This window comes from Leucoraja erinacea, chromosome 24 (assembly GCF_028641065.1).
Source record: "Leucoraja erinacea ecotype New England chromosome 24, Leri_hhj_1, whole genome shotgun sequence".
Taxonomy (NCBI): Eukaryota; Metazoa; Chordata; class Chondrichthyes; order Rajiformes; family Rajidae; genus Leucoraja; species Leucoraja erinaceus.
Genome location: NC_073400.1, coordinates 23,836,356 through 23,862,200, shown reverse-complemented (window position 1 = coordinate 23,862,200; position 25,845 = coordinate 23,836,356). Strand labels below are relative to the sequence as shown.

Genomic DNA, 25,845 nt, shown 5'->3' with positions numbered 1-25,845 from the left:
TTGTTACTTTGTATTTTTTTATAAACCTTGTACTAATCGAAATATGTTGATCAGATTTTCCTTAATTACATTTTGCAGTTGTGCAGTCCAGCAAAGCCCAAAACTTATGGCAATGCTCTGAAAATGGATGCTGTTAAGAAGATGCGAAAAGCAGGGTGGGAAGCTGTCACAAAGGAAAGCAGGAAAAAAAGGATGAAAGTAGCAGAGAAAATATTTTAAATTTATATAGATTATTGTTTTTTTTCTTAAGATTTCCTTGGACTTCCAGAAAAAATATATTGTTTCTCTGTAACTTCAAATATAATTTTAATGGTTATTTCAAATATGTTGATGTATTTACATAGAACACTAATTTAAAAGGTATTTATTCAAATTTGAATAAAGATATACTGTTATAAGAAGTTATTGGACTTCTCCACATTACATCTTAACATGGCTCAGGCCATTTAATAAATGTTTATTGTTTAACTTCATTTTTAAAAAAAAGAATGAGCAAGTTCTCAAACTTGTTTAGAAATCCATATTATTGCAATGGATTTTTCCCTTATCTGTAGTCAAAATCTCCAACTGACCTTTGGGTCTCCTGCTGCAGATGATGAGGAATGATAGGACACATCCTAATTCCTTTCTTGTTTATTAGATTTCCTAGAGGACGTTATCCATTTTAAAATTATTTTTACATTGGGCAAGAGAAACGTCTTTTTTGCTAGGAATGACATTAGGCTCAAATAGCAATGCAGTTTTTTACTAAATGATAAAATGCATTTTTTTTTTGTAAAATTTAAACTTCATGGAAGTGAGGATGTTGTCATCTGCATTGTTAAGCTGTGGCAGACCTCAATGCGGCAGTCAATTTTCATCCTTTTTACCAATCAGACTTCACTTTAACAGCTGAAGAATCCAGTAAAATTTTGCAAATCAGGGATATAGTTTGGAAAAGGGATAGTTTGCAGGAAGAAGATCAGTCCTGCTAAAGGTGTGTCACAAAACAAAGCGGTAAGTCAAAGGGATTAATATAATTGATGGTTGACTAATTACTAGCTTGTGATTAAACAGATTGATTACATGCCGCACTTTTCTTCATTAATGGAAGATTTCTGCCACAGAACACAACATTTCAATTCAATTCAATTCAAATGTAAGTTTAACTTACTGAGATGATATTCTATTTAAAAAACCTTTGCAGCAAACAGTAAAAACTAAACACATTAAACTGACGATGCATTTGTTCTTGTTCTTAAAATATTTGAGTGTTTGTTCTGTACTAAGATATTATTCATGTTAATAAATGATAAATATTTAAATCATGTTTCTGTTATTTTAATTGCAAAATATACAAATGGCCATTACGTTTCCCTTGTCCTATCAAACAAATCCAACAGACACCCTTTCTTTCCACCCACTCAACAATAAAACATTATACAAAGTAACAGAGAAGGTAAGGAGGGGGATGCTGTCGATAATTGAGTTTATACTTCATATGATATAAATTATTCACAAACTAGATTTAAATGGTTTTGTTAAGGCAATGGTAACGTGGTCATGTTGGTGGGAGAAGGTTAGAAAACAGCACCTCGTGAATGGATGATTTCTTGAGAAATAAGACTGGGACTCCTTTGATGTATATTTTGTTACATTTAAATGCCTCCCTTTAGATTCCCCTACCTTATACTCATCCTGATTCTTGATTCCCCTACTCTGGGTAAAAGACTGCATTCCCTTTTCTATTCTCCTCATGACTATATTCACCTCTATAAGGTCAGTCCTCAGCCTCCCATGGTCCAAGGAATAAAGTCCTAGCTTGCTCAATCTCTCCCTAAAGTTCAGACCCTCTAGTCCTAGTCGTACAACACCATTAATATTCTTATCTACACTCTTTGCAGCTTAACTACATCTCCCCTCCCCCCCCAGCAGGGCAACTAAAATTGAAAACAATACTCCAAATGCAGCCTCACCAACATCTTGTGTAGCTGTAACGTAACATCCCAAGTTCTGTACTCAGTACCCTGACTGATGAAGGTCATTGTCCCAAAAGCCTTCTTGACCCCATACATTGCCCTGGTTTGACTTTCCAAAATACAAAACCCCCCACTTGATCAAGACCCAGCTGTAATTTTTGATGAGCATCTTCACTACCGATGAAACCACCCACTTTAGTGTCATTGGCAAACTTACTAATCATGCCTTATATTCTCATCTAAATCTAATACTCTTTCCATTATGGGAACAGACTTGATTAACAAAAAAATGTGCATCATATGCCAAACTAGAAGCAGTTTGGAACGTAAACAGATGCTCCACAGATGAAATCTGCAACCAACATCTTTTATTTTAAACAGTGACATGCCCTTCATTAATTGTAACAATACAAGTATAGTCAACACCCAGAGATGCTTGCAAAAGTTTATTGCAGTGCAATGTTAGGTGATATTTTAGTACATTGCGATAAACATATCAATTGCTCAAGATAAATCACAGAAAATTATTAATATGTAAAGGTGAGATTAGGTGAAAATTTAACCTTAAGCAAACATTTAAGAGAAACCTACTAACATGTCTGGGCATAAAGTTAGTTATAAAAATAAAACTATAACTCTAAAATTGATTGTAATAGGATTTCAGATCACAGACATATTTAAACATTGTGTTGAAATATATAATTACAAATTATGGCATTCTTTTAATAGCAATATAATAACCACATTACCTTGCACCAGTGGTATCTGTCATGATTAATATTGTTAATGTCAATGTAAAGTCTACACTTGAGCACTTAGATTCATAATGTGAATCTGCTTAGAGTTTCAGAATAAATTAATCCTTGTTTTCAGGTAAATTACTCTTCAAAAGATAAATGAATCACCATTATGGCAATAGACCATGTGCGAATGCCGTATATTCCCAAGGTAAGCCATGCCCCAAAGCCATTAGAGATAAGCTTTAGCTAGTGCAGGGAACATGTTGCCAAATATGTTTCAAGCTCCCAAGTGGTTATTTCTCATTCTGACTGTTTTCTGACCAGTGCACGGCTAAATGAACCTCAGTGATTAGACTTATTTTCAGGTAAATCAACATTTCCAGTAAAGATTATTGAAGGTGCAAATAGGTTTGAAATACTGTATAGTGATTCAAATTCCCTACTGTCATTCAAGCTAAAAATGTTTTGATGCTTTGAAATGAATAATTATTAAACTCATTAAGAAATTTGCAGTGAAAGTTGAGACTTTGCCACGTTACCCTTTAAAATCCAGGGAAGTCAAGGATTGCAAGATCAATCACAAGGCAACAAAATTGCAAGGATTATAACTTAATGTTTTTACATACATATCGAAAACTAATATTTCTGAATGCAAGACTTTAAATTATTTACAAAACAGGCACGTCCATGGCACTCTAGTGTGAACTTTTTGCAATATCATACAATAGCATACAGAACACTTCAGCAAAAAACAGCGAAATTTCCTCCAAAAAATTTATTTAACTATGTTAATAGCACAGCTTGAGGAAGAAAGTTCTTTAGTCTTTTCAGAAACAATTTCTGGAGAGTTTCCACTTTTCCAACTGAATGCGTGTTTCTCAGTCACATTTGTGTCTATTGTGTTGTGGCATGTGACACAGGTGTAAATATTCAGGTTGAGATAGCTGGATGAAGAGTTTGGAAGTACTCATTAAGGACACAAAATATAAAAAGACACCTTTGGTTCATTTATTTCATTGGTGAAATTGGTAAAGTATAGAATAAACAAACAGTAGAGTTAGCACACAAGTTTATTATGAGATTATGTTTCCGGTTGAAATGTGGCAAATGAAGATCCTTGATTTGTGACCTCTCTTTCCTCTGGTAAAAATTCCAGTTTGAATTGGCTATACTTGGAGGTAAATGCAGGATATTCAACGTGAAGCTCATCATCTTCTTCAACCGTCATGTTGGGATTATAAACACGTGATTCATCATAAAGACCTCCTGATATCACCAAAGTGTCATTTGGAAAACCTACACAAGAGAAAATGAACATTGGCACATCAGGAGCTGTGTTATATGCAAGAAATACCAGCTTTCTGAAATCAACATTAATAGTAACTTCCTCAAATAGGGTCAACAGAGATCTGTGACCCTTTGTTGCCAACTCTGGTAACACAAATTTCTCATGTGTTCTCCAACCTTAGAGCTCAAAGTTCTTTAACCACTTTATTATTATTTACAAAATGAAACTGTTCAAAACAGGTCTTTAAAATAAAAGGTCATTTTTTTCTGTAGTGTAGTTTATTGCCTTACTCAGAGAATAATCTTTAATTTCGAGATTTGGTGACTGGGTAGCCCTGGCAGCTGGTGCTTCAGGAATCTGCAAATGTGTAATCTGGATTCTTAAATGTACAAAAGGACTTCAATTTTTCCAAGACTAAGCTGAACTGTACTTGCTCTGAGCCATCATTGCCAAGTTCTAAGAGATCAAGGGTGGACCAGGCATGGGATACTTGGTAACTTTGTCAGCACCCTTTATGTGGTGATTATTGCATACCTTGGGCATGCAAGCAAAGAATTTCACTGTGACTTGTCACATGTGACAATAAAGTATTCAATTAATTCCTTTTGCTTGTTTGCAGCAAAGTCCTGCAGATTACTCACCAGTTCCTGCTGGAGAATTCTGGACAATGGGTAACCAAACATGTCAAATAAAGATGTCATGTTTTGGTGAGCTGACAGTAATTGCAGCTTTATTAAAAGTGTTGCATAGTTTTGGGGTAACGGGTTGAATTTTGGGGTAAAGGGCTAACAAAGGATTTTGAGCCTGGAATGTAACCTGTTTTGCTTTCCGCAGATGGTGCTCAAGCTGCTGAGTGTTTCCACCATTTTCTGCATTTAATTCATGGCTTGGACTGCTCTGTACATATCTACTTCTAATTTACGTAATTAGACAAATCAGTTAATGTACACACCTGGCTCTTCGTTTGAGTCGGCATAGAGAGGATGGTGCAAATATTGTGCCCTCCTTTGTTTGCACTTGTTGACATTATACACAAGAATAGTTAGAATGACCAGGCCAAGAACAGTGCTCAAACAGATGGTCAGAATTACTTCTTCCTTTTTCAGAGGCAAAACTGAACCTGGAAAAAAAAATACCATTTTATTATTTTTCTCTTTGTGCAAATCAATCAATTTCTTTCCATTACCAATGCATAACATGTATTAAATCACGCATTGCTTTGGCAAATTATCCACACATCACCCTTTATCAGATTCCATAATCTGCAGCCCTTTGTTGGCTTCTCTCATCATCTTTCAGCCTGTTAATGGTTCCACCTGCACGTCAAACCCTCCTCACCTGGATCCACCCATCATCTGCCAGATCCCACCTCATGCGTTCCCCTCACCTCTTCATACTGGCCATCTCCCCCCCCCTTTCCACTCTCAGTCCTGATGCAGGGTCTTAACCTGAAACATCAACTATCCCTCTGCCCCACAGATGCTGCCTGGCCTGCCAAGATCCTTTGCAGCTTGGTTGTGCTTCAGATTCCAGCATCTGCAACATCTTGTTTGGCTTACTCACATGGAGTTCTCTCTCACTCACAGTACTTTGAGTTCTGCTGCATCAGCCCTTCAATCCTGACCATCCTCTTTATAGCACATCCCGCAAAATGTGGTCAGATTGAAGAATTGTATGCGTGGATGGTGACGTTTATGGGTACAGAAATCTTAGGAACTCTTGCGAGTTCCTTATATCAAGTAGGCCCCTGATGAAGTGGGCCCCTGATGAAGTGGGCCCCCTTTGTCTCCTGGCAACCAATATTTTTAGACCCAGTCCGCTACTGAGTGTGCTGTTCTGGTTACCATACTCTAGTATACCATACTATAGGAAGGATGTGGTTAAGTTAGTGAGGGTGCAGAAATGAATCTAGGATTTTGCCTAGGATTTGAATTACAAGTAGAGCCTGGATTGACTCTGACTGTTTTCCTTGGAATGGACGAGGTTGCGGAGGCAACATGGTAAATGTTTATATAATGAGGGGTGGTCACAGCTAGAAGGCAAAGGTTTAAGGTGAGTGGAGAAAAATGTAATAAGGGGACCTGAGAGGCACTTTGTCCCCACACAGAGGGCGGTGCGTATTCAATAAACTGCCAGAGTAAATTGTAGACCCAGGTATAATTACGTTTAAAATTTGGGCAGGTTAATGAATAGAAAAGGCTTTGAGGGATATGGGTCAAATGCAGGCAAGTGGGGTTTGCTCAGGATGACACCTTGGTTGGCATTGACAAGTTGAGCAGGAGAAACCATTTCCATACTATATAACCCTATGAGAACGACAGGCATGACTCTGATATTCAATATGTAGGTCAAAGAAGCACCCACACTATTAAATAGTGATTAAGCCGACAAGTTTACAGATAATAAAATGAACAATTTAAAAGGCAATTATTCATTTCCCATTACTAGAACGTCTGAAACTCTTTCCACCTTCAATACTACAGACAGACACTTGCTGCAAATCCTGTCTGCCACAGAAGGCAGCCAAGTAATTTGTACACAGCCAAATAATTCTCTGTGGGCCAAAGATCCACCATGATAACACATCTCTCTCGTGAAAATAAATCGTATGTCTTTTTTTTTAGAGATACAGCACGGAAACAGACCCTTTTTGCCCAGCTGGTCCGCGCCGACCAGCAATCCCCGCACATTAACACTATCCTATACCCACTAGGGACAATTTTTACATTTACCGAGCCAATTAACCTACATACCAGTATGTCTTTGGAGTGTGGGAGGAAACCAAAGATCTCGGAGAAAAGCCACGCAGGTCACGGGGAGAACGTACAAACTCCGTACTGACAGGATTGAACCCAGGTCTCCGGGGCTGCATTCGCTGTAAGGCAGCAACTCTACCGCTGCGCCACCTATTGTTACCTGATCCTTCTCTAGGCCATGACTCAGCAGCAAATTCACTGATGAATGAATATTTTGCTATTGAAATCAGCAATGGAATTGGAAAACATCATATTTCAGAGTTTACGATTGAAGGCCAAAAAATTCCAGTACCCCAATGTTGATGTGACGGGACGACCAGAGCTCTGCTGATGGGAGGCTGGGAGAACTTGTCATCCTGGGAGGTAAAAGAGCGAATGACCTGGATTGCAGGTCCCAGGGGATCAGAGAATTAGCAGTCTTTATTCTTAGAAAGTTATGACAATTAGCACGATTCCAATTGGGAAAGAATGGGTGGGAGTGAGTTTAGTTTACAGCATGGAATCATGTCCTTTGGCTCACCGAGACTACGCTGACCATTGATCTCCCATTCAGACTAGTGCTATGTTAACCCACTTTCTTATCCACTCCCTATGCACTGGTAGCTGTTTAGAGGCCAATTAATCTGCAAGCCCGCACATCTTTAGGACATCGGAGGAAACTGGAGCCCCACTGGGAACAAATGCAGTCTCAGGGAAAACGTGCAAACGTTACACAGACTGCTCCTGAGGTCAGGATCAAACCCAGGTCTCTGGCACTGTGAGGCAACAACTCTACCAGCTATGCCATTGTGTTGCTGAGATTTGTGACACCAAAATAACTTGTTTTGAAGGGAGGAGTGCGATGTGGAGAGAGATCAGAGATATTGACCCCCAGGTTTTGGTGTGAGTGAGTGTGTGAGTGTGTGTGCATTAACAACATTATTGAATGTCTACGAGATTGATTGAGGGGAAAATCGAAGGTCGGCAGAGGTGCACACTGATGACAGCTGAAAATTGGGGTGATGAGGGAGAGTATTCATAATGTAGGGGAGAATTTGTCCAGAATTTTATTACCTTTGCAAATGCTGCAGGGGTCCAATCCTGGTAGCCAGAGAGCCAGTGACCAGCTACTGTTCCACTGTTTTTAAAATATGATTGTCCCCACTGCAACGTATTTCCTGCAGAGCTCCAAATTTACACTGCATGAGGAGTTTAAGTGGATAATATTTCTTCTTGTGTTCCTGGTGTGAAAATGTCATTTGGACAAGGCAAGAAAATGACAGGAAGTGCTGAGTCAATGTTTCCAGATACGGTTGTTATCAGGATTTAGTCAAGGCAAAACAACTTTCAATTTATAGAGCCGAAAAGGGAATGGAAATTACAGGGAAATATGCATTTAGCTTCATATTACAACCTACCTCAAGACTAGAGTTCTGCGGGATTGTAACAAAGCAAATGAGTGAAAAAAATGAGATGTGGGAGCAAAAACATGAAGATGAGAGGAAAAGACTGGGGCAGGGAAAATAATGAGAAAGAGGGTAAGAGAGAGGGAAAGAAAGAAAGTTCTAAGAGAGAGAGGGAAAGAAAGTCAGTAAAGATCTGCGTTCTTCCCGTTACTGTATCTGGATCAGTCACCCCATTTCAGCTGCTTAGAGCAAGACCCAGGCATTACTTTGATTCACTGCACAATCAGCAGAAACTCACTTAGATCAGGATCACATCCTTCATAGCACCTTGAAATTGATGTTGGAACAGTCTCCAATACTAAAATGAGTCAAAAGCAAGACCTGCATAACCAGACTTCCTGTCCCCCAATCATCTCTACTCACAGTATCACTGCCAAAAAAAGTTATTCGGAGGATGTCACCCGAGTAATAAATGTAACCAAGGTATTTGATAATGGGCTGCTCAGTCATCAGTGGTGGGGTGACAAATTTTCAAACACAAAGCACAACTATTTTTTGTGAAATGGTATTTCTGAAGATCAGTCTGAAGAGGGGTCTTGACCCGAAATGTCATCCATTCCTTCCCTCCAGAGATGCTGCCTATCCCTCTGAGTTACTCCAGCCTTTTGTGTCTACTTTCAGAAAAACATATCCCCACTGTCTGTCGGGATAAAGGAGTCGAAGGCCTAATGGACACCCAATCTGTTGAATTTAGGTTATGCGACTTATTTGGTTATTAACCTTAGCAGTAAAATCAATTACTGCGTGATATGGCACCAACTTCAAATATGTTTGATAAAGTAAACCACAAGAAGAGAGATCACAGATGATATAAAATGCTTGAATTACCTGTTTCCATGGATTAGATTAGGGATGCCCTTACACAGTTTATCTTAAATGGATTCATGCTTTTAACAAACATGATCAAAAGTGCTGAAATGTGACAAATTGGTATTTTGAATACATTGATTTTATTTTGCTTCTGTCAGAGGTGAGACCTTACCCGAGACTGAGGTGGTTGTGACTGAATACAATGAATCTGTGGTCAGCTGTGTGACATCAGTGGTGCTCGACTTCCTGCTTGTTACCATGGATTCAGTCTGTGTGGACCTTGGTACAGGCGTTGATGTTGTGACGTTGCTGTCTGTAGCTGTTGAACTAAGCGTTGGCGTTGCTGATAACTCAGGTGTGCTGTGGCTTGAAACATTGGACAGCATTGTTGTTTGAACTGAAGCCATTGGTGTCACAGAAACCTGAGAACCATTAGGCCCAGAGGTTGACATGGCAACTGTACTCCCAGAGGCCACAGTGGTCGTGATGTTACTTGCGTTTTGCTTGGATGTCGGGACCAACGTCACTTCTGACTGGTTGGATCCTTTTCCAAGGGAAGTATTATTGATAGTAGCTTCAGATGAATTGCTGACTTTGCCACCGGAATTAGCAGTGGCAGGGACCATTGATGCATTTACATTAGTGCCCAAGAGGACATTGAATAGAATGAACAGAATGTAAAATGCAACTGGCATGTTTCTGAGCTGCATGTTCTTTTCACTGCTTTTTGTGCTCATTGGATGGCAATTTGCAACTTTCTTTGTTTATTCCTGTAAAACACAAAGAATTAATAATCTTACACATGACTGCAAAATGAAACATGCATTTGTTCCCCACAAATATACAAATATCAAAGACAAATCGAGGAGAGAATTGAGGCAATAAGGGAAGATGCTCTAATGCCGGAAGATGGCAGATGTTGCTGAGCCTACTTTGTGACTGTCTTTACTAAAATGCAGGTTGCTGGATCCTGGCATTATTAGTTAGGTGAAAGATTGCAAAGAGGTACAGATCTACAAGGACAAACAGACTTAAAAACAGTTTTTACCCCACTGCTATAAAGGCACTAAATGTAGCGGCCAAGGAACGCAGGGGCGACACATACTAAGGGACTGTGGTACACTGTGATATCAACAGAAGGATGTAGGGTTGGGTGTTTATGCGTGCTATTTTCATGATATTTATTTTAGTTGTTTATCTTTTTTAATATTTTACCTTGTATGGATTGTTAGCTTTTAGAAATGTTTGAATGGTGCACTGACTGGCTGACATTTTTAAATTTTGTTGTACATGGTTCATGTTATAATGACAATAAAGAAACTATTCTATTCTATTCTTCAGAAGGCTTTTTGGATTCCCTTTTATATAATCTATCATTCCATTCTCATATTCCTTATTTGCCTATCTTACTTTTTTTCTATCTACCATCTTACTTTCTTACATCTAGTCTTTTTTTTATCGACTTGGCATGCATCTTACATTCATCATTTTTGTTTCTGCTTATTCTCTGCTTCCATTGCCATGTTGTTCCTTCCTTTATTTGCCTATGATGGCAGTTTGTCAGCACTGGGCCTTTATTCGCTGGCGTTTAGAAGAATGAGGGGGTCCTCATTTAAACATACAGAATAGTGAAAGGCTTGGATAGAGTGGATGTGGAGAGGATGTTTTCACTAGTTGGAGAGTCTAGGACCAGAGGTCATAGCCTCAGAATTAAAGGATGTTCTTTTAGGAAGGAGACAAGGAGAAACGTATTTAGTCAGAGGTTGGTGAATCTGTGGAATTCCTTGCCACAGAAGGCTGTGGAGGCCAAGTCAGTGGATATTTTTTAAGGGAGGGAGGGAGGGAGGGAGGGAGGGAGGTATGGATAGATAGATTCTTGATTAGTAAAGGTGTCAGAGGTTATGGGGAGAAGGCAGGAGAATGGGGTTAGGAGGAATAGATAGATCAGCCATGATTGAATGGCAGAATAGACTTGATGGGCCAAAGGGCCTATTTCTACTCCTATCACTTATGACCTTAGGGAATGCACCCACTCTCTATCTACAGCAACTCTTTAAAGCTTTTCCATTATTCCGTTGCAGGTCTACCACTCATCTCAAGTCCATGTACCCTAGCCAGAACCTTTCTCCTCTAATTAAAATGCTCAACATTTGGTTGTGCAGTGCTCATCTCCATTGCCAACCTAGTGGCCACGATACAATGATCACTGTTCCTCACAAGTTAGTCACCTAACATCAGCCCCATCGTATTCCCCAGAAACTAGACCCAGTAATGACTTCATCATTGGGTGTAAACCAACTGATTAAGGAAGTTCTCCTCAACACATTTCAGAATTTTGTCCATGTTTTGTTCCTTTAATCTAACGTTATCCCCAATCATCATTGAGGTGATTAGTATCCCTCCATTATCACCATTCCACAGTTGTTGCAATTTCTTTATCGATGTACTTCATTTCTCGTTACTTGAAGGCCGATAGAATAACTTCAATAGCATCTGCTTTCTTTTGGGTAACAACCAAACTAATCAAGTGGACTTTGTCCTCGTTTCTTTAATTATTGTCTCTACATCATATTCACACAAATCTACTTGGGCTAAAAACTCTCCAATCTTATTCACTGCATTTTGCCCATTCCTAATTTGGTTTAAACATTTACCAACTGCATTCTAGTGCATCACCTAGCTAGGACATTGCTCTCAGTCCTGTTGAGATGCAAACTGCCTATCTTCTGTCTCAAAACCACCCCCAATTCCAAGAATCAGAAGCTCTCCATGCAATGCCATTTCTTTAGCCACACATTATTTTCCCATATCCTCTGCTTCATGCTATCGGTAACACTTAATAGAAACATAGAAACTTAGAAAATAGGTGCAGATGGAGGCCATTCTGCCCTTCGAGCCAGCACCACCATTCATTGTGATCATGGCTGATTGTCCCCTATTAATAACCCGTGCCTGCCTTCTCCCCATATCCCTTGACTCCATGGCAGTAATCCAAAGATTGCTACCTTAATAGGTTTACTTTTTGAACATCCCTCCTGGCTCCCAAAAGTCTGAATAAGACATCAGTACTCACTTTCCTATTTCATTTGTTCAGACATGAATCATGTCCAATGGCTCACCCAAAATGATCTGCACTCTGTGTGATCTATTTTACCCTTGCAGCAGGGAGACTGCACCACATGGAATTCATTATAGCAATGCCTGTCCATCTCCCTATTTCTGGAATTACCTCTGACCATTGTACTTCTGCCCTTCTCTGGTGTCCACCTCCCCACGACCCATGCAGACCTTCATCCCAGATTGCAGTCCTCTGGGGTATCTCCACGCTGTCGCTCAGGACTTTCCATCTCTTCCTGTCCTTCTAGATGATCAACTACTCGCTATCCACAAATTCCTCTGGTTACGAGTTGTTCGTCTCAGTGAGCAGTGGACTCAGGAAACCCTCAGCTTTGCTAATGCTTTGGATTGATTAAAGCTGCTCCAGGTTTGGAGATCCTGACCTTGAGCTCCACGTTCCAGTCACACCCTGCAGGGAACGTCTGGAAACTCCAGAGTGTTGGCATCATAGACAAAGTGTTCCAGCTGCTACATGTTCTGAGAAATCTTCTCTTTTCAGATATGCTCAACATTGATCGTTTACCCTAATTGAACCTTACCTTTTTTACAACCTTACCTTCCCACTTTCACAATGTTATTATTCAACTTTTAGCTTTATAGCCTACTTAATAACCTTGAAGTTAATTAACATAAATTATTTACTTTGCCTTCCAAGTTGTAGCTTAATGTGGTGGTTTTTAGCAGTTCATTTAATTGCAAAATTGTTATTTTCTTGGTAATTCTACATGCATGATTTTTGTTACCAAGCAGTATCCATTTCCCTACTTCACTGTTTACCAAATTCTCAACATCCAACCCGTGTGAAAGATCATTAAAAAAAATTGGTAATGTAATAGTCAAACGGCTCCCAAACTTATTTTGCTCAATGCCACGTCAAACGGATTTCTGGTTTGTTTTCCTGTCCTGCTGCCCCAGTTCTGTGCTCAATATATACATTATTGATATGCAGGAGGTGGTAAAACTTTAAGACAAAGTACTATATTTGCAAAGTCCCTGCAGAAAACTGAACGAGACAGCCATTAGGTCAGTGAGGAGTTTGAACCGGGTTTTCCGAGTCTAAGCTTCAAATCAGTTCCAATGCAAATCGGCTGGCGGTGGTGTTACCTTGATAAGTTTTGAGCCAATTTCACTCACTGTTCCATTTCCATAAATAAGCAATTTCCCTTCTTGTTCATTTTGTTGATAAGTTTAGCATATCTCCAGCATTTTGTGAAACCAATTCTCACTGCTGGGTTGACAGAAATTATGTTTTTCAACTGTTGTCTGGAAGAGGAGGAAACTGCCTAAACTAATCAACAACCTTAATATGAAAATATCTTTCAAAACAGCACCAACAACAACATCAATCAAACCCTCGCACGTTCGGACATTTTGGCTTTTGCAACAAAATGCAATCTGAGCCATGAAGAGCCTGCATTTCATTTGCTCCTTGTTTAGGAAAGTGTATGTTGAGTCTGTTGATATGAAATATTCACTGTATTTTACGTGTAACCATGCACCACCCTGGCTGAAGCTCCAGAATGCTGGAGAGCAATACTAGGATGCAATTTCCTTCCATCTTTCTCATGGGAGATGGATACATCTCCAGACCACACCTTTAGCAACAAAAGTAACTCAATTCTTGTTTTTCACAAAGTGGTAAATTAAGCGAGTTTATCAAACGTGTCAGCCAAACACCAGCATTTCTACTTCCCTTGGAAGATTGAGGAGGTTTAGCATATCTCCAACGCCTCTTACCAGCTTCTACAGATGCACCATAGAAAACATCCTATCAATAGACAATAGGTGCAGGAGTAGGCCATTTGGCCCTTTGAGCCAGCACCGCCATTCAATCTGATCATGGCTGATCATCCCCAATCAGTACCCCGTTCCTGCCTTCTCCCCATATCCCTTGACTCCGCTATCTTTAAGAGCTTGCTCTTGAAAGTATCCAGAGAACCACCCTCCACAGATTCCACAGACACACAACTCTCTTGTTATGAAGGTCAGCATGCTATTCGCTGTGTGCAAAAGTGTTTCTCATCTATGTTCTAAATGGCTTACTCCTTATTCTTACCGCTTATTCTTAAACTGTGGCCCTGGTTTTGGACTCTCCCGACACCAGGAACATGTTTCCTGCCTCTAGCGTATCCAAACCCTTAATAACCTTATATGTTTCAATAAGGTGCCCTCTCATCCTTCTAAATTCCAGAGTATACAAGCCCAGCTGCTTTATTCTCTCAGCATATGACAGTCCTACCATCCCGGGAATTAACCTTGTAAACCTATGCTGCACTCCCTCAATAGCAAGAAATCAAATTAGGGGACCTCAAATTAGGGGACCAAAACAGCAAACAATACTCCAGGTGTGGTCTCACTAGGGCCCTGTACAACTGCAAAAGGACCTCTTTGCTCCTATACTCAACTCCTCTTGTTATGAAGGTCAGCATGCCATTTGCTTTCTTCACTGCCTGCTGTACCTGCATGCTTACTTTCATTGACTGATGGACTATCGGGATGCATCACAGCTTGGTTTGGCAACAGTTCTGCCCAAAACCACAAGAAATTGCAGTTGTGGATGTAGCCCAGTCCATCGCACAAACCAGCCTCCCCTCATCGATTCCATATACACCTCATGCCGCCTTGGGAAGCGGCTGAGAGAGCAGAGGTCATTAGTTTGGTAACTTTTATGGGGTTAGTTAGATGATGTAGCAAGTCTTTTGGCCTTGATTCTGTAGCGAATCCTGGCCTGTGGTGACCACTCACTTTCTAAACATTCAGCAAGTTCAGCGCAACTCACACCGCCAGAGACCCAGGTTTGATCCTGATCTCGGGTGCTGTCTGTGTGGAGTTTGCATGTTCTCCCTGTGACCGCGTGGGTATCCTCTAGGTACTCCATTTTCCTTCCCACATCCCAAAGGCGTGTGTGTCTGTAGGTTAATTGGCTTCTGTAAATTGTCCCCAGTGTGTAGTGGGAACACTAGAGTGGACTGGAGATCAATGGTCGGCGTGGATGGTGGACTCAAGGTCCTGTTTCATTGCTGTATCTCCAAAAATAATGACAATTGTCTTATTATTATGCTTATGTCGACAGTACAGTACTGTCGACATAAGCAGAGCTATAGGATCTTTGGTACTAATCAATTGTTTCATCCGTTGGGTGTCTGCCTAAACTTCGGAAGAGCTCACCTTGTCTTGTTTGTGTTGAAGGAGAGGGGAAAAAAATCTCCCCTAAAATAAAATAATGTTCAACATGGGCTGGGAAGCCACTTCCAACAGTAGGGCGAAGTCCCCGGCTGGCAAACTCCGCTCCCACTAGCTGTCACTTGGGTTCTGCAGCCGTTTACTAACCCGTGACCAAGTTCCTCGCTCAGCCTCAGCCAGTCATGTAGTCGGGGCGAGATGCTCGCCACTTGCATGGGCTTTCCAACATCTCTCTGCCCGGGTGGATGGGAGTCGCGGAGACAGCGCAAGGTGACGCGGACAGACGTGGAGCCGCTTTATGTCTCAGCCACTGGAGTTGAATACAGACACAAGGCTGGATTGTTGAGCAAAACACCGAGTGCTGGAGGAACAGCGGGTCGAGCAGAGTCTGTGGAGGGAGTGGATAGATAGGGCCGACGTTTCGTGTCTTGAGACTGAGTTGAATGCAGTTCCGTTCAGAAGATAATCTGCTAGCCCTCTCCTTTGGGGCAGTGAGCAGTGGCGAGACAGTCATTGCCCAACTTAGACAGTACTTTCGAGTTGTCTATTGGATTGTATTTGCTTTAAACATTGTTTGAAATCCTCCATTTTACTTCCCAAACACGCTTCATTCATTGCGGCCACCCAGGCGCTGCCTCTAACTGAAACACTAACTGCTCGAGTAACTCAGCCGGTCAGGCAGCGGCAGTTCAAAGCAAGTTTACCTTCACTCGGGATAGAAATCTCGGAGCTGCCCCGTCCGCCGCCGCGGTCAGTTTCACCTCCCGCAGGATTTGATCAGTTGTTGGAAGTGTTGGGACAAGCTGGGTTGGGACAAGCTGCAAACCAGAGGGAGGAGTCTCCCCTCACTGCCCAGAGGGTTCAAACTTGGGGTCAGGCCACATTGCTGTTAAACAGACACGTTAACTACAGCGTGTGTAGGGGAGGAACTGCAGATACTAGTTTAAACCGAAGACAGACACACAAAAAAAAAGCTGGAGTAAGGGAGGCTCAGGCAGCATCTCTGAAAAAAAATGGAATAGATGACGTTTCTGTCGTGACCCTTCTACAGTGGATGGAATCAGCAGGAGTGAAGCCTTACTTCTGACGCCCTGACTCTGTAACTGTGAAAATAGTGCAATTCATTGCTGTGACAACTACCCACACACAGGTCTGAACTTTGACGACAGAGGCACAGAAAGTGAGTGGAGGAAAGTTTTCCTTAAAGATAGGCACAGGGGAGGAGGAGGAGGAGATTGGAACTGGGAGTTGATCAGGCTAGTGGGCTACACTGGGCAAGTTGGGCTGAAGGGCCTCTTCCTGTGCTGTGTAACTGTTCTATGATTCAGCTGGGAAGTTATCCTTTGAACTTTGCGGTTCAATCTCGGAGCTGCCGCGGTCAAACCTGCCTTTCAGTGATTTAATAACTTTCTAAATGTCACTTGCATGGTCCGTGCTCAACCTCTGCACTAAACTGAACCCTTTTAAAACCAAACACATCTGACCGAACAATTGGGCAAACCATGATGGGTGGAATGTGTGCGAGTTGGTGGGTCGCCTGGATTCAGCGAGTTCCAGAGAGCAGGCAAGATGATTAGGCGCCGGACGCTCATTTATGGTGAAATTGGTAAAATATTCATCTTTGCTGAAAATATTTTCAGCAGCAAAATGCCCAAGTTTCTTTGTCAATCGGATCTTGCCCTCGGAGTACACAGAAGGAGGATGTTTGGCCTTTAGTAGCTCCCCCCGGGGAGCAATCCCGTCAGACCATTCCCAGTCTCCTTATTGCGCTCTACTGGTCCTTCCCCCACTTATAGAACTTCCTTCCTGAGCTCCGTTCACAGCGCGAACAGCTCGCAGGTTGGAGATGGGGCTGCCTTGTGACATGTTTAGATAAAGGCACAGGCCAACAAGTATAATGTGTAGTTCAACCTAGGTGTTTAACTCAACCCCTCAGATATTGCCACAAACAGAGTTCCCACCTGGCAGAATATTGCTACATCCCCACAGCAGCCGAATACTCCACCACACCGGTCTCCCAAACGCTCGCTCCTGTCTGTACGGCCTTTACACAAGTCTGACGTTGAACACTTGGAGAAGACCTCCAACCCCCGCAACTGTTCTGACCCTCGTGGATATCCACCAACTTTCTGCCGGTAATTCACCCCGAGGTGATAGACTGTGGTATCCAATTAACCTACGAGCACATCTGAAGAAGGGTTTCGGCCCGAAACGTTGCCTATTTCCTTCGCTCCATAGATGCTGCTGCACCCGCTGAGTTTCTCCAGCTTTTCTGTGTAACCTTCGATTCTCCAGCATCTGCAGTTCCCTCTTTAACCCTGTGAGATGTTTGATTAGTACGGGTGTCAGGGGTTATGGTGAATGGCAGACTGGACTCAATGGGCCGAATGGCCTAATTCTGCTTCTGCGACTTATGAATTTATGAAACCTGAGCACCTGGAGTAATAAAATATCAAAGATGCACAGACAGAATCTAGAGTCAAGATCAAACTTGGGCCTCTGCCCCTATGATGCACCAGCACCAATGATGAACGCCCTTTATAAAAGTCAAAGTGAAATCTCAGAAAAACAAAAATGGCCTTTATTGTAGCCAACAGATTTAAAAGTGAATCATTTTAAATCTGGAATCTGTAAATAATACGGGGTTTAAGTAATTTTAAATCTGTAAATAATACGGGAAAATCTGTAAATCGGTTAAAAAACACAGAATTATCTGTAAATAATACCGGGAAAACCAACGCAGGTCACAAACTCTGAACAGACAGCACCCGTAGGCAGGATTGAACCCGGGACTCTGGCGCTGTAAGGCAGCAACTCCACCATTGTGCCATCATGCCACCCATCAGGACACGTCTTCAGACTGTAAGACAGGGGGCGAGGGGGCATGGAGGGGGTGGTATTAAAGTTTGTACATTCATATCGCCGGATTGTAAGCCCTCTCCCCCCCGCCCCGGTCATATAACCAGTTTGTAAAGTTCACAATAATGTACTACGCTTGAGATCATACTTCCCCTAGCTAACAACTGGCCTACCATTGAACCACCCTCCCCGAGGCAATTTGTTGTCAGCCCTGATTTGTCCCGGTCTTTTCTTCCCACCAGTTGTTCCACCACCCCTCCCCTCCAACTTTCAGTCTGAAGCAAAGATCCATCGCTCTGCTATAGGATCTTTGGTCTGAAGTAGGGTCCCGACACGAAATGTCACGCATTAGTTTTCTCCAGAGCCGCTGCCCGAGTTACTCCAGAACTTTGTTACAAACCAGCATCGGCAGTCCTTTTTTCCCCCTGAATATTGTAGGACTTGCTTTTGCACGCATGATATTGAATTGCGTGTTAATTATTAATGTGATATTATTTCCCATAGAAGTGACCAAATATTTAACGGATGTCGTGTTCTCCTGTAAGCAGTATTCCATTGTCTAACTTTATGTGGATCCTCAGAATTAATAATTAACACCTTAACTACTTTGTTGGCCTAAATCCCAGTTGCCAAACAACTGTTGCCATGGAACTGAAGTTGGAATGATTCCCTGATTTTGTTTTTCTATGTATGTTCCAAGTGGAGTGCATGTGAAATTCGTCACTCCTGTCCTTTATGTTATCACATGTTTTGTGCGTTTTATTTGCAATGACTCGTGTCTTACAATGTGCACTGTATTTAAAACCAGAACAGTTCACCCAGACAGAACTTTTAACCAATACCTTGCAGAGATAATCGTGAAAGCTACCTTGAAAATCTCAAAACACAGGGACATTTGGAAGATAGACACATAAATGTGAGGTTATCCACTTTGGTGGCAAAAACAGGAAAGTAGATTATTATCTGAATGGTGGCCGATTAGGAAAGGGGGAGATGCAACGAGACCTGGGTGTCATGGTACACCAGTCATTAAAAGTAGGCATGCAGGTGCAGCAGGCAGTGAAGAAAGCGAATGGTATGTCAGCATTCATAGCAAAAGGATTTGAGTATAGGAGCAGGGAGGTTCTACTGCAGTTGTACAGGGTCTTGGTGAGACCACACCTGGAGTATTGCGTAAAGTTTTGGTCTCCTAATCTGAGGAAAGACATTCTTGCCATAGAGGGAGTACAGAGAAGGTTCACCAGACTGATTCCTGGGATGTCAGGACTTTCATATGAAGAAAGACTGGATAGACTCGGTTTGTAGTCGCTAGAATTTAGAAGATTGAGGGGGGGGTCTTATAGAAACGTACAAAATTCTTAAGGGGTTGGACAGGCTAGATGCAGGAAGATTGTTCCCGATGTTGGGGAAGTCCAGAACAAGGGGTCACAGTTTAAGGATAAAGGTGAAATCTTTTAGGACCGAGATGAGGAAAACTTTTTTCACACAGAGAGTGGTAAATCTCTGGAATTCTCTCCCACAGAAGGTAGTTGAGGCCAGTTCATTGGCTATATTTAAGAGGGAGTTAGATGTGGCCCTTGTGACTAAAGGGATCAGGGGGTATGGAGAGAAGGCAGGTACAGGATACCGAGTTGGATGATCAGCCATGATCATATTGAATGGCGGTGCAGGCTCGAAGGGCCGAATGGCCTACTCCTGCACCTATTTTCTATGTTTCTATGTTAAAATGCTGGAGTAACTCAGCAGGACAGGCAGCATCTCTGGAGAGAAGGAATGGGTGATGTTGCAGGTCGAGACTGGAGCTTCTCTCCAGAGTGCTGCCTGTCCCATCGAGTTACTCCAGCTTTTTGTGGCTATCTTTAGTTTAAACCATCATCAGCAGTTCCTTCTTATACCCTTCTTCAGATATTTGGGTTGCAGTAAAATTTGGGTTCATAATTCCAGTGGGTAATTATTTTGCTTGAATTGGGCGCCAGTTGCACTTAGAACCAGCAGGCTAGAAGCTGATCAGCAAGAGGACAGTACAAAATTATTTTTTTACATCAGCAAGATGTGGCCAGGAATAGTGGATTGCATTAATCTTTGTCACTAGAGGTTAGTAAAACCCGAATTTGTGAGAGCAATGGAACAAGATGTGCTGTATATGTAGGAGGTGTGGGATGTACGAGGCAGAGGTTGGGGGTGACAGAGATTCATAGTTCTAAGGTGGAGCCAGTCTGCATTCTTACCTCCCAACCCACAGAGCTTTTACTGATCCTTCAGTTAAAAAAAAAAGTTTAACTATACAGCCACGTTCAGCTGGGCAGTGCGTGTATGGAACGAACTGCCAGAGGAGATAGTTGACGTAGGTACATTGATACGTGAAAGGTTTAGAGTGACATAGACTAAACACGGACAGGTGGGACAAATGTGGATGGGGCATCTTGGTCAGCATGGACAAGTTGGGGAAAGGACCCGTTTCCATGATGTACGACTCCAGAACTTTGCATCAACATTGCTCAAAGTCACAGTGAGAGATCATAAAGTTGGTAGGGGATGAGCCAAGCCTCTATATCCAGAAGATACAAAAAAAAATACTGGAGTAACTCAGCAGGGTCAGGCATCATCTCTGGAGAATAGGAATAGGTGACGTATTGGGTCGAGACCCTTCTTTAGACCGAGAGTTACTCCAGCATTTTGTGTCTTCTTCAGTGTAAACCAGTATCTGTAGATCCTCTCTGTGCAATTCGAGGGCAGCACGGTGGCGCAGCGGTTATTTTCCTACATTAGGACTTGCATTATTTACATACATTTTTTTAGAATCAAATCTAAACCAGCAGCAAAGCAAACACACTGCCCTCTTTCATGAGTTTATTAGCTAAAGTGATAACTCTGATTCAGTTATTATTTTGCGTAAAGTGTAAAGTACAATTTTCTTTTAAGCAACCAAGTATGTGACATCTTGTACAGAAACAGAATTTTCAAATAGTTGGCAGAAGTTTTAGCAGTGAAAGCATGAACAGATCCTCACTTCAAAACAAATCCGTATTGTAGCCTGCAGAGTACAATGACCTTTACACAATTTGGAAAGTTAATCCACTGCCTTGCCCAAATGAATAGAAAATCAATGGGCTTAAAATATTTTGAGGGTACTACCGCCCATTGGAATCCCAGCAGCTCACAGTTGTTGATCTGTTGTTACTTGCTCTGGGTGTGTGCAAGTGAACAAGTCCAACCTGCTCTCAAGAACGCTGCTTGCCATGTACACGTACTCAAAACCAAGACGTCAACACAAGGCTGCTGTGTGACCATCAGTCAAACTGGGCATAAGTGGGCGGTCTAAAGATTACACCGAGTAATGAGCTTAAATTCTTCTTACAAAAACGTTTTAATGAATGAACATTTAACTGCACTCATTACATGGTTGTAAATTGATCTAGAGTTCACTGGTTGAAGTACAATGTGCTTACAAAACAGTGAGATACAATGGAGAAACTAGCTCTTTGACCCACTGGGTCCATGCCATTCATCAAACACCCATTCACACCAACCTTACATGATTTTTTAAAACATTTCTCTCACAATCCCATTAACTTGCTCACATATTCACTGGAGGCTCGACTAGACCAGGTGCTGCTGCAGGAGGCCAAGCATGGTGGACCAGGCATGACCTACAGCAGCTTGGAGCAGTGGAGGACAACAACAGCCACTCTTGGCCAGGCCGACCCTGCAACGCTGCCAGGACAATGGACCTTCAAGGTCAGGTCAAGAACCCTGTACCTACAACAAAAGTGACTTGAAAATTGTGCCAACAACTGGCGACTTTGTATACTACTACTATACACTTGTACTGTATGTAGAATGCGTATCTAAGATGTATCCAAGTGCTTATGTATAGTGATACTTGTACTGAACTGTACACAAATGAATTTCACTGTATCCTAGTACATGTGACCATTGTACCTACACATTAAGCACCATTTCAAACAGCTAATTAACCCAGCAAACCACACGATTGTTGGATGCGAGGGGAAACCGGAGCACCTGGAGGGAATCCACATTGTCACAGGGAAAATATGCAAACTCCACAAGGACAGCACCGGAGGTCAGGGTCGAACTCAGTCTCTGGTGCTCTGAGGCAGCGGCTTTATCAGCTGCGCCACTCACACAATCCAAAGAGAAAGGTTCAACTAAAGTTGTATGGGAACGGTTACATTTCCAGACTTCAAACCACTAGAACAGCTTTCACACACAATTATTTCTCACTAGGTATTAACTTTCCATTTAATGATAGGTCTATCTGTAGTCTAAAGTCAAGTTCCTGTGATCTGCTTCCCTGTAAATTATTAACTGAGTAGTGATACTGAATACTGAAAGGAACTGCGACAAGCGTTCAGTGTGAGACTGACCCAGTATTATTCCAGCAACATGGATGGGAAACCTTAGAAACTACAAACATTTCCACTCTATGAACTTGCCTTCAAAGCTTTCAATAAACCTGATTAACACACCCTTTGAAACATTTGCCAATCCCCTCCCCCAGTTCCTTCCAAATCTCGCAACTGTAGTGACTGAGCCAGAAAAAGATTCAAATGGCTGAACTTCCCAAGCCACTAAACTTCTAATTTTGAAAGCCACTTATTCTTATCTAGTACTGAAAGAGTCTGGCCTTTGTGGCCACTCCAGTGAAGGACAAACTGGCAGTCGCTGCTTATTATAATCACCTCGGTCAAAACACTGCCCATGAATTGGAAGAGAAAACAGATTCCACATGGGACTTACCTTAATGGCAACACGAGTAAAGTTTCGAACAATCCTCTGCCGTCTAGTTTTGGTGATTTTAACGAGGTGTTAAAGTCTGTCAACGTTGATGTTCCTATCGATTAACCAGCACCCTCTCTCTCTACTGGAAAATAACAAGTGCTGCCTTGCTGTCATTTCCGGGGGTTTTCATTGTTCTCATTCCCCTGAGGCTGAATAAGAGAGAGAGAGAGAGAGAGAGAGAGGGAGAGAGCACAGGAGGGAGCAGCCAGTACAGAACTTGTCCTACGTAATCAGGAAGGTGGGCCCTGGTATTCGTGTTTCACCACCACAAGCCCAGGGAGTGGCGTACCTGGAATGAAACTTTCAGCTGAAAGATCAGTCACCTTTACAATGGAATGGCCAGCTTTCAGTTCATTTGGACCGAAAACAAGGTTACTTTCAGAGATAAAAATGCATTCAAAAAGAAAGCAAATATTTACAACATTAATATTTAGCTGCAGGATGGCAAATTTGATACTGGGAGAAGTATGATATAATCTCATGAAAGCACATGATTTTTTTTAGAATTTAATGGCACTGAAACTTGCCAAAATCCTCACCTCAGTTATTTATTTACTCGCCTTGTCAGTGTGTTAAAATAATCCAAATCGTATTTAGAACACAGAGTGCTGGAGGAACTCAGTGGATCAGGCAGCATCTGGGGAGGGAATGGACAAGTGACGTTTTGCATTGGGTCCTTCTTCAGAATGGACAGGCAATGTTTCAGGTCGGCAAGCTTCTTTAGACTGAAGAAGGTTTCTGACCCAAAATGTTGTCTGATCATCCCCACCCTGGATGCTACATAATCTGCTGAGTTCCTGCAGAACTCTTGTGCTTTTCTCAGGATTCTAGCATCCAGAGTCTCTTGTGTCTCCAATCAATACTCACAGCTGTCTCAGTAACATTGCAATGCAAGTCCATAGGTGCGATTCAGAGTTTACAGTCCCCGCCACTTTAATTCTCCATTCCACTCTGACCCTTCTGCCTTTAGCCCACAATATTTCCCCTGATTCCAAGGAGCAGCACCTCGCCTTCTGTCTTCAAGTCTCTATAAAAATGGAACAACTGCAACTCAGAGGGCCAAAGTCCCAGCTTTCTTGTTGTATCTCTGTGATTCTATTAATATGACATCAAAACCTCGCTCTCTGGTGTTGTGTTAATGTAAATGGGATTATTGCTCCAAGCAATTCACACTAACCTATTAATATCTTGCATGCCTTGTGGCATCAGGGACAACATCACAGTTTGGTGGTGATCACACCACCACTAGGGCAAATTCACATGGTTTATTCTATTTACAGTGGTCCAGGACCACACGAGGCTACTGCCCCTCACCACCAGAGCACATGTACTATGATGCTGGCAATCTCAGGGTTGTCCCAGCAGATTAGTCTTGGTCTTCTAAGGAGGCATGGCGATCTCACCCTTACCTCGAGAGAAGGTGCTGATGGTACAGGTTTCTTCCTGGCGACTCAGCTTTGAGCTTGACAAGGCAACACTGGCGGTCTCTGGATTATCCTGGCAGCCAGTGTACACGTGTGTGTGTGTGTGGTCCCTCGTTGTCAGTGGGCACAAAGAGGTTCTGGCATTTCAGTCTAGGACTTCTTTCCCAGCAGTCCAGTCCGGACCGCTTAGTGGCACTGGTGGCCTCAGGTTTGTCCCAGTGACTCAGTCTTCCACAAACCCGCGACAGGGGGAACACAACTAGAAGGGAGGCACCTCACCCCTCACCTCACCCCTCACCTCACCCCTCACCTCACCCCTCACCTCCCACCTCCCCTCCCTCCTCCTCTCCTAGTGTCCTTTTCTTGCTCAAATGCCTTGGTTTTATAGGGAGTAGGCTGGCATGCTTCACATGGCCAACTGTTAGCAGCTAATTGGACCCAGCAGTTACCAATGACACTGGGAATTGGCCTCTCCAGGCCTGTCAGCCAGGTAAAGGGATCAGAGTGACCTCCGAGGGAGAGGGTGGTATCGCATGAAATATCTTGATAGTTCATAACAAACAAAGTGAAATAACGTTAACCAACGTGCACAAATAGTACAAAAGGTAAAGGGACCAGGGTAAGGCACCTGACTGCAGTGTTCTTTTGCTGTGTTATAAAACAGGTTGCAGGTTTGAGTCTTGTGTCAGCTAGTTGATCTGCTGCATCACAGCTCCAGAGACCCAGTTCCAGTTCTGCCCTCTGGTGCTGTCTGTGTGGAGTTTGGCTAATTCCCCTGTGACTGTGAGGGCTTCCTCCGGGTGCACTGGTTTCCACCCACATCGCAAACTCATGCGGGGTCAGTGGGTTAATTGGCTTTGGTTCCTACGAAGGATCTGTCGGTGATATAATGGCAAAGTGGGGCAAACAAAATGGGATAGGATAGGATTAGTGTAAACATGGGTGCTTGATGTTTGGAGTGGACTCAATGGGCTAAAGTGCTTCTGTGCACGCTGTATCATTTTTACATCAATGATACATGGGCAGCATAGTGACGGTAGAGTGGTAGAGTTTCTGCTTTTACCTCGCCAGAGGCCTGGGCTCTATCCTGACCACTTTGTACATTCTTGCCGTGACCTGTGTGGGTTTTCTCCGAATTTTTCCACACTCCAAAGACATACAGGTTTGGAGGTTAATTGGCTTGGTAGAAATGTAAAATTGTCACTAGTGTGTGTAGGATGGTGTTATCGGCCTGTCCCATTTAGGTGGCCTTTTAGGCGAGTGCAGGAGACTCTGCGCTGGCCACATGGTTGCCACATGTTTGCTGATGGTCTCTGGTGAGTCTCCTTCATGGTTCATCATGTTCATCACTCATAGAGCCATAGAGCTGTACAGCAAGTAACTCGCCCTTTGGCCCACCTTGTCCATGCCAACCAAGTTGGCATATTGGGCTTGTCCCGTTTGCCTGCATTTGACCAAAGCC

General features: G+C 42.4%; 2 protein-coding genes across 5 annotated transcripts in view; one reads left to right on the top strand and one right to left on the bottom strand.

The window, feature by feature from the left end:
• The window catches only part of sycp1 (synaptonemal complex protein 1), a 70,882-nt gene extending 69,501 nt beyond the window's left edge, over window positions 1-1,381 (top strand). For both annotated transcript variants that reach the window (XM_055654807.1, XM_055654806.1), the window contains one exon: window positions 79-1,381. In XM_055654807.1, the coding sequence (XP_055510782.1) occupies window positions 79-219 (141 nt within the window). In that variant the 3' untranslated portion in view covers window positions 220-1,381. The remainder of the gene's footprint in view (window positions 1-78) is intronic.
• A 1,012-nt stretch (window positions 1,382-2,393) lies between these two features.
• si:ch211-105j21.9 (sialomucin core protein 24-like) lies at window positions 2,394-23,171 on the bottom strand. 3 transcript variants are annotated; one of them, XM_055654809.1, is made up of 5 exons: window positions 22,918-23,171; window positions 18,024-18,157; window positions 9,170-9,767; window positions 4,939-5,106; window positions 2,394-3,994 (listed from the first exon to the last, which is right to left on the bottom strand). In XM_055654809.1, exons 3-5 carry the CDS (start codon window positions 9,732-9,734, stop codon window positions 3,780-3,782), a joined length of 948 nt encoding a protein of 315 aa, XP_055510784.1. In that variant the 5' UTR covers window positions 9,735-9,767; window positions 18,024-18,157; window positions 22,918-23,171; the 3' UTR covers window positions 2,394-3,779. The 3 variants fall into 3 exon arrangements, with proteins under 3 accessions (XP_055510784.1, XP_055510783.1, XP_055510785.1); XM_055654808.1 differs by lacking the exon at window positions 18,024-18,157 and having other exon boundaries at window positions 22,918-23,170; XM_055654810.1 differs by lacking the exons at window positions 18,024-18,157; window positions 22,918-23,171 and adding an exon at window positions 16,002-16,143.
• Window positions 23,172-25,845: the final 2,674 nt, after the last annotated feature.

Coding starts and splice junctions, on each gene's coding strand:
- si:ch211-105j21.9 (XM_055654809.1), bottom strand. CDS start 9,734: ATGAGCACAAAAAGCAGTGAAAAGAACATGCAGCTCAGAAACATGCCA. Junction 5,107..9,169: donor CACAACCACCTCAGTCTCGG/GTAAGGTCTCAC, acceptor TTTTTTTTCCAG/GTTCAGTTTTGCCTCTGAAA. Junction 3,995..4,938: donor CGACTCAAACGAAGAGCCAG/GTGTGTACATTA, acceptor TCTCTTGTGTAG/GTTTTCCAAATGACACTTTG.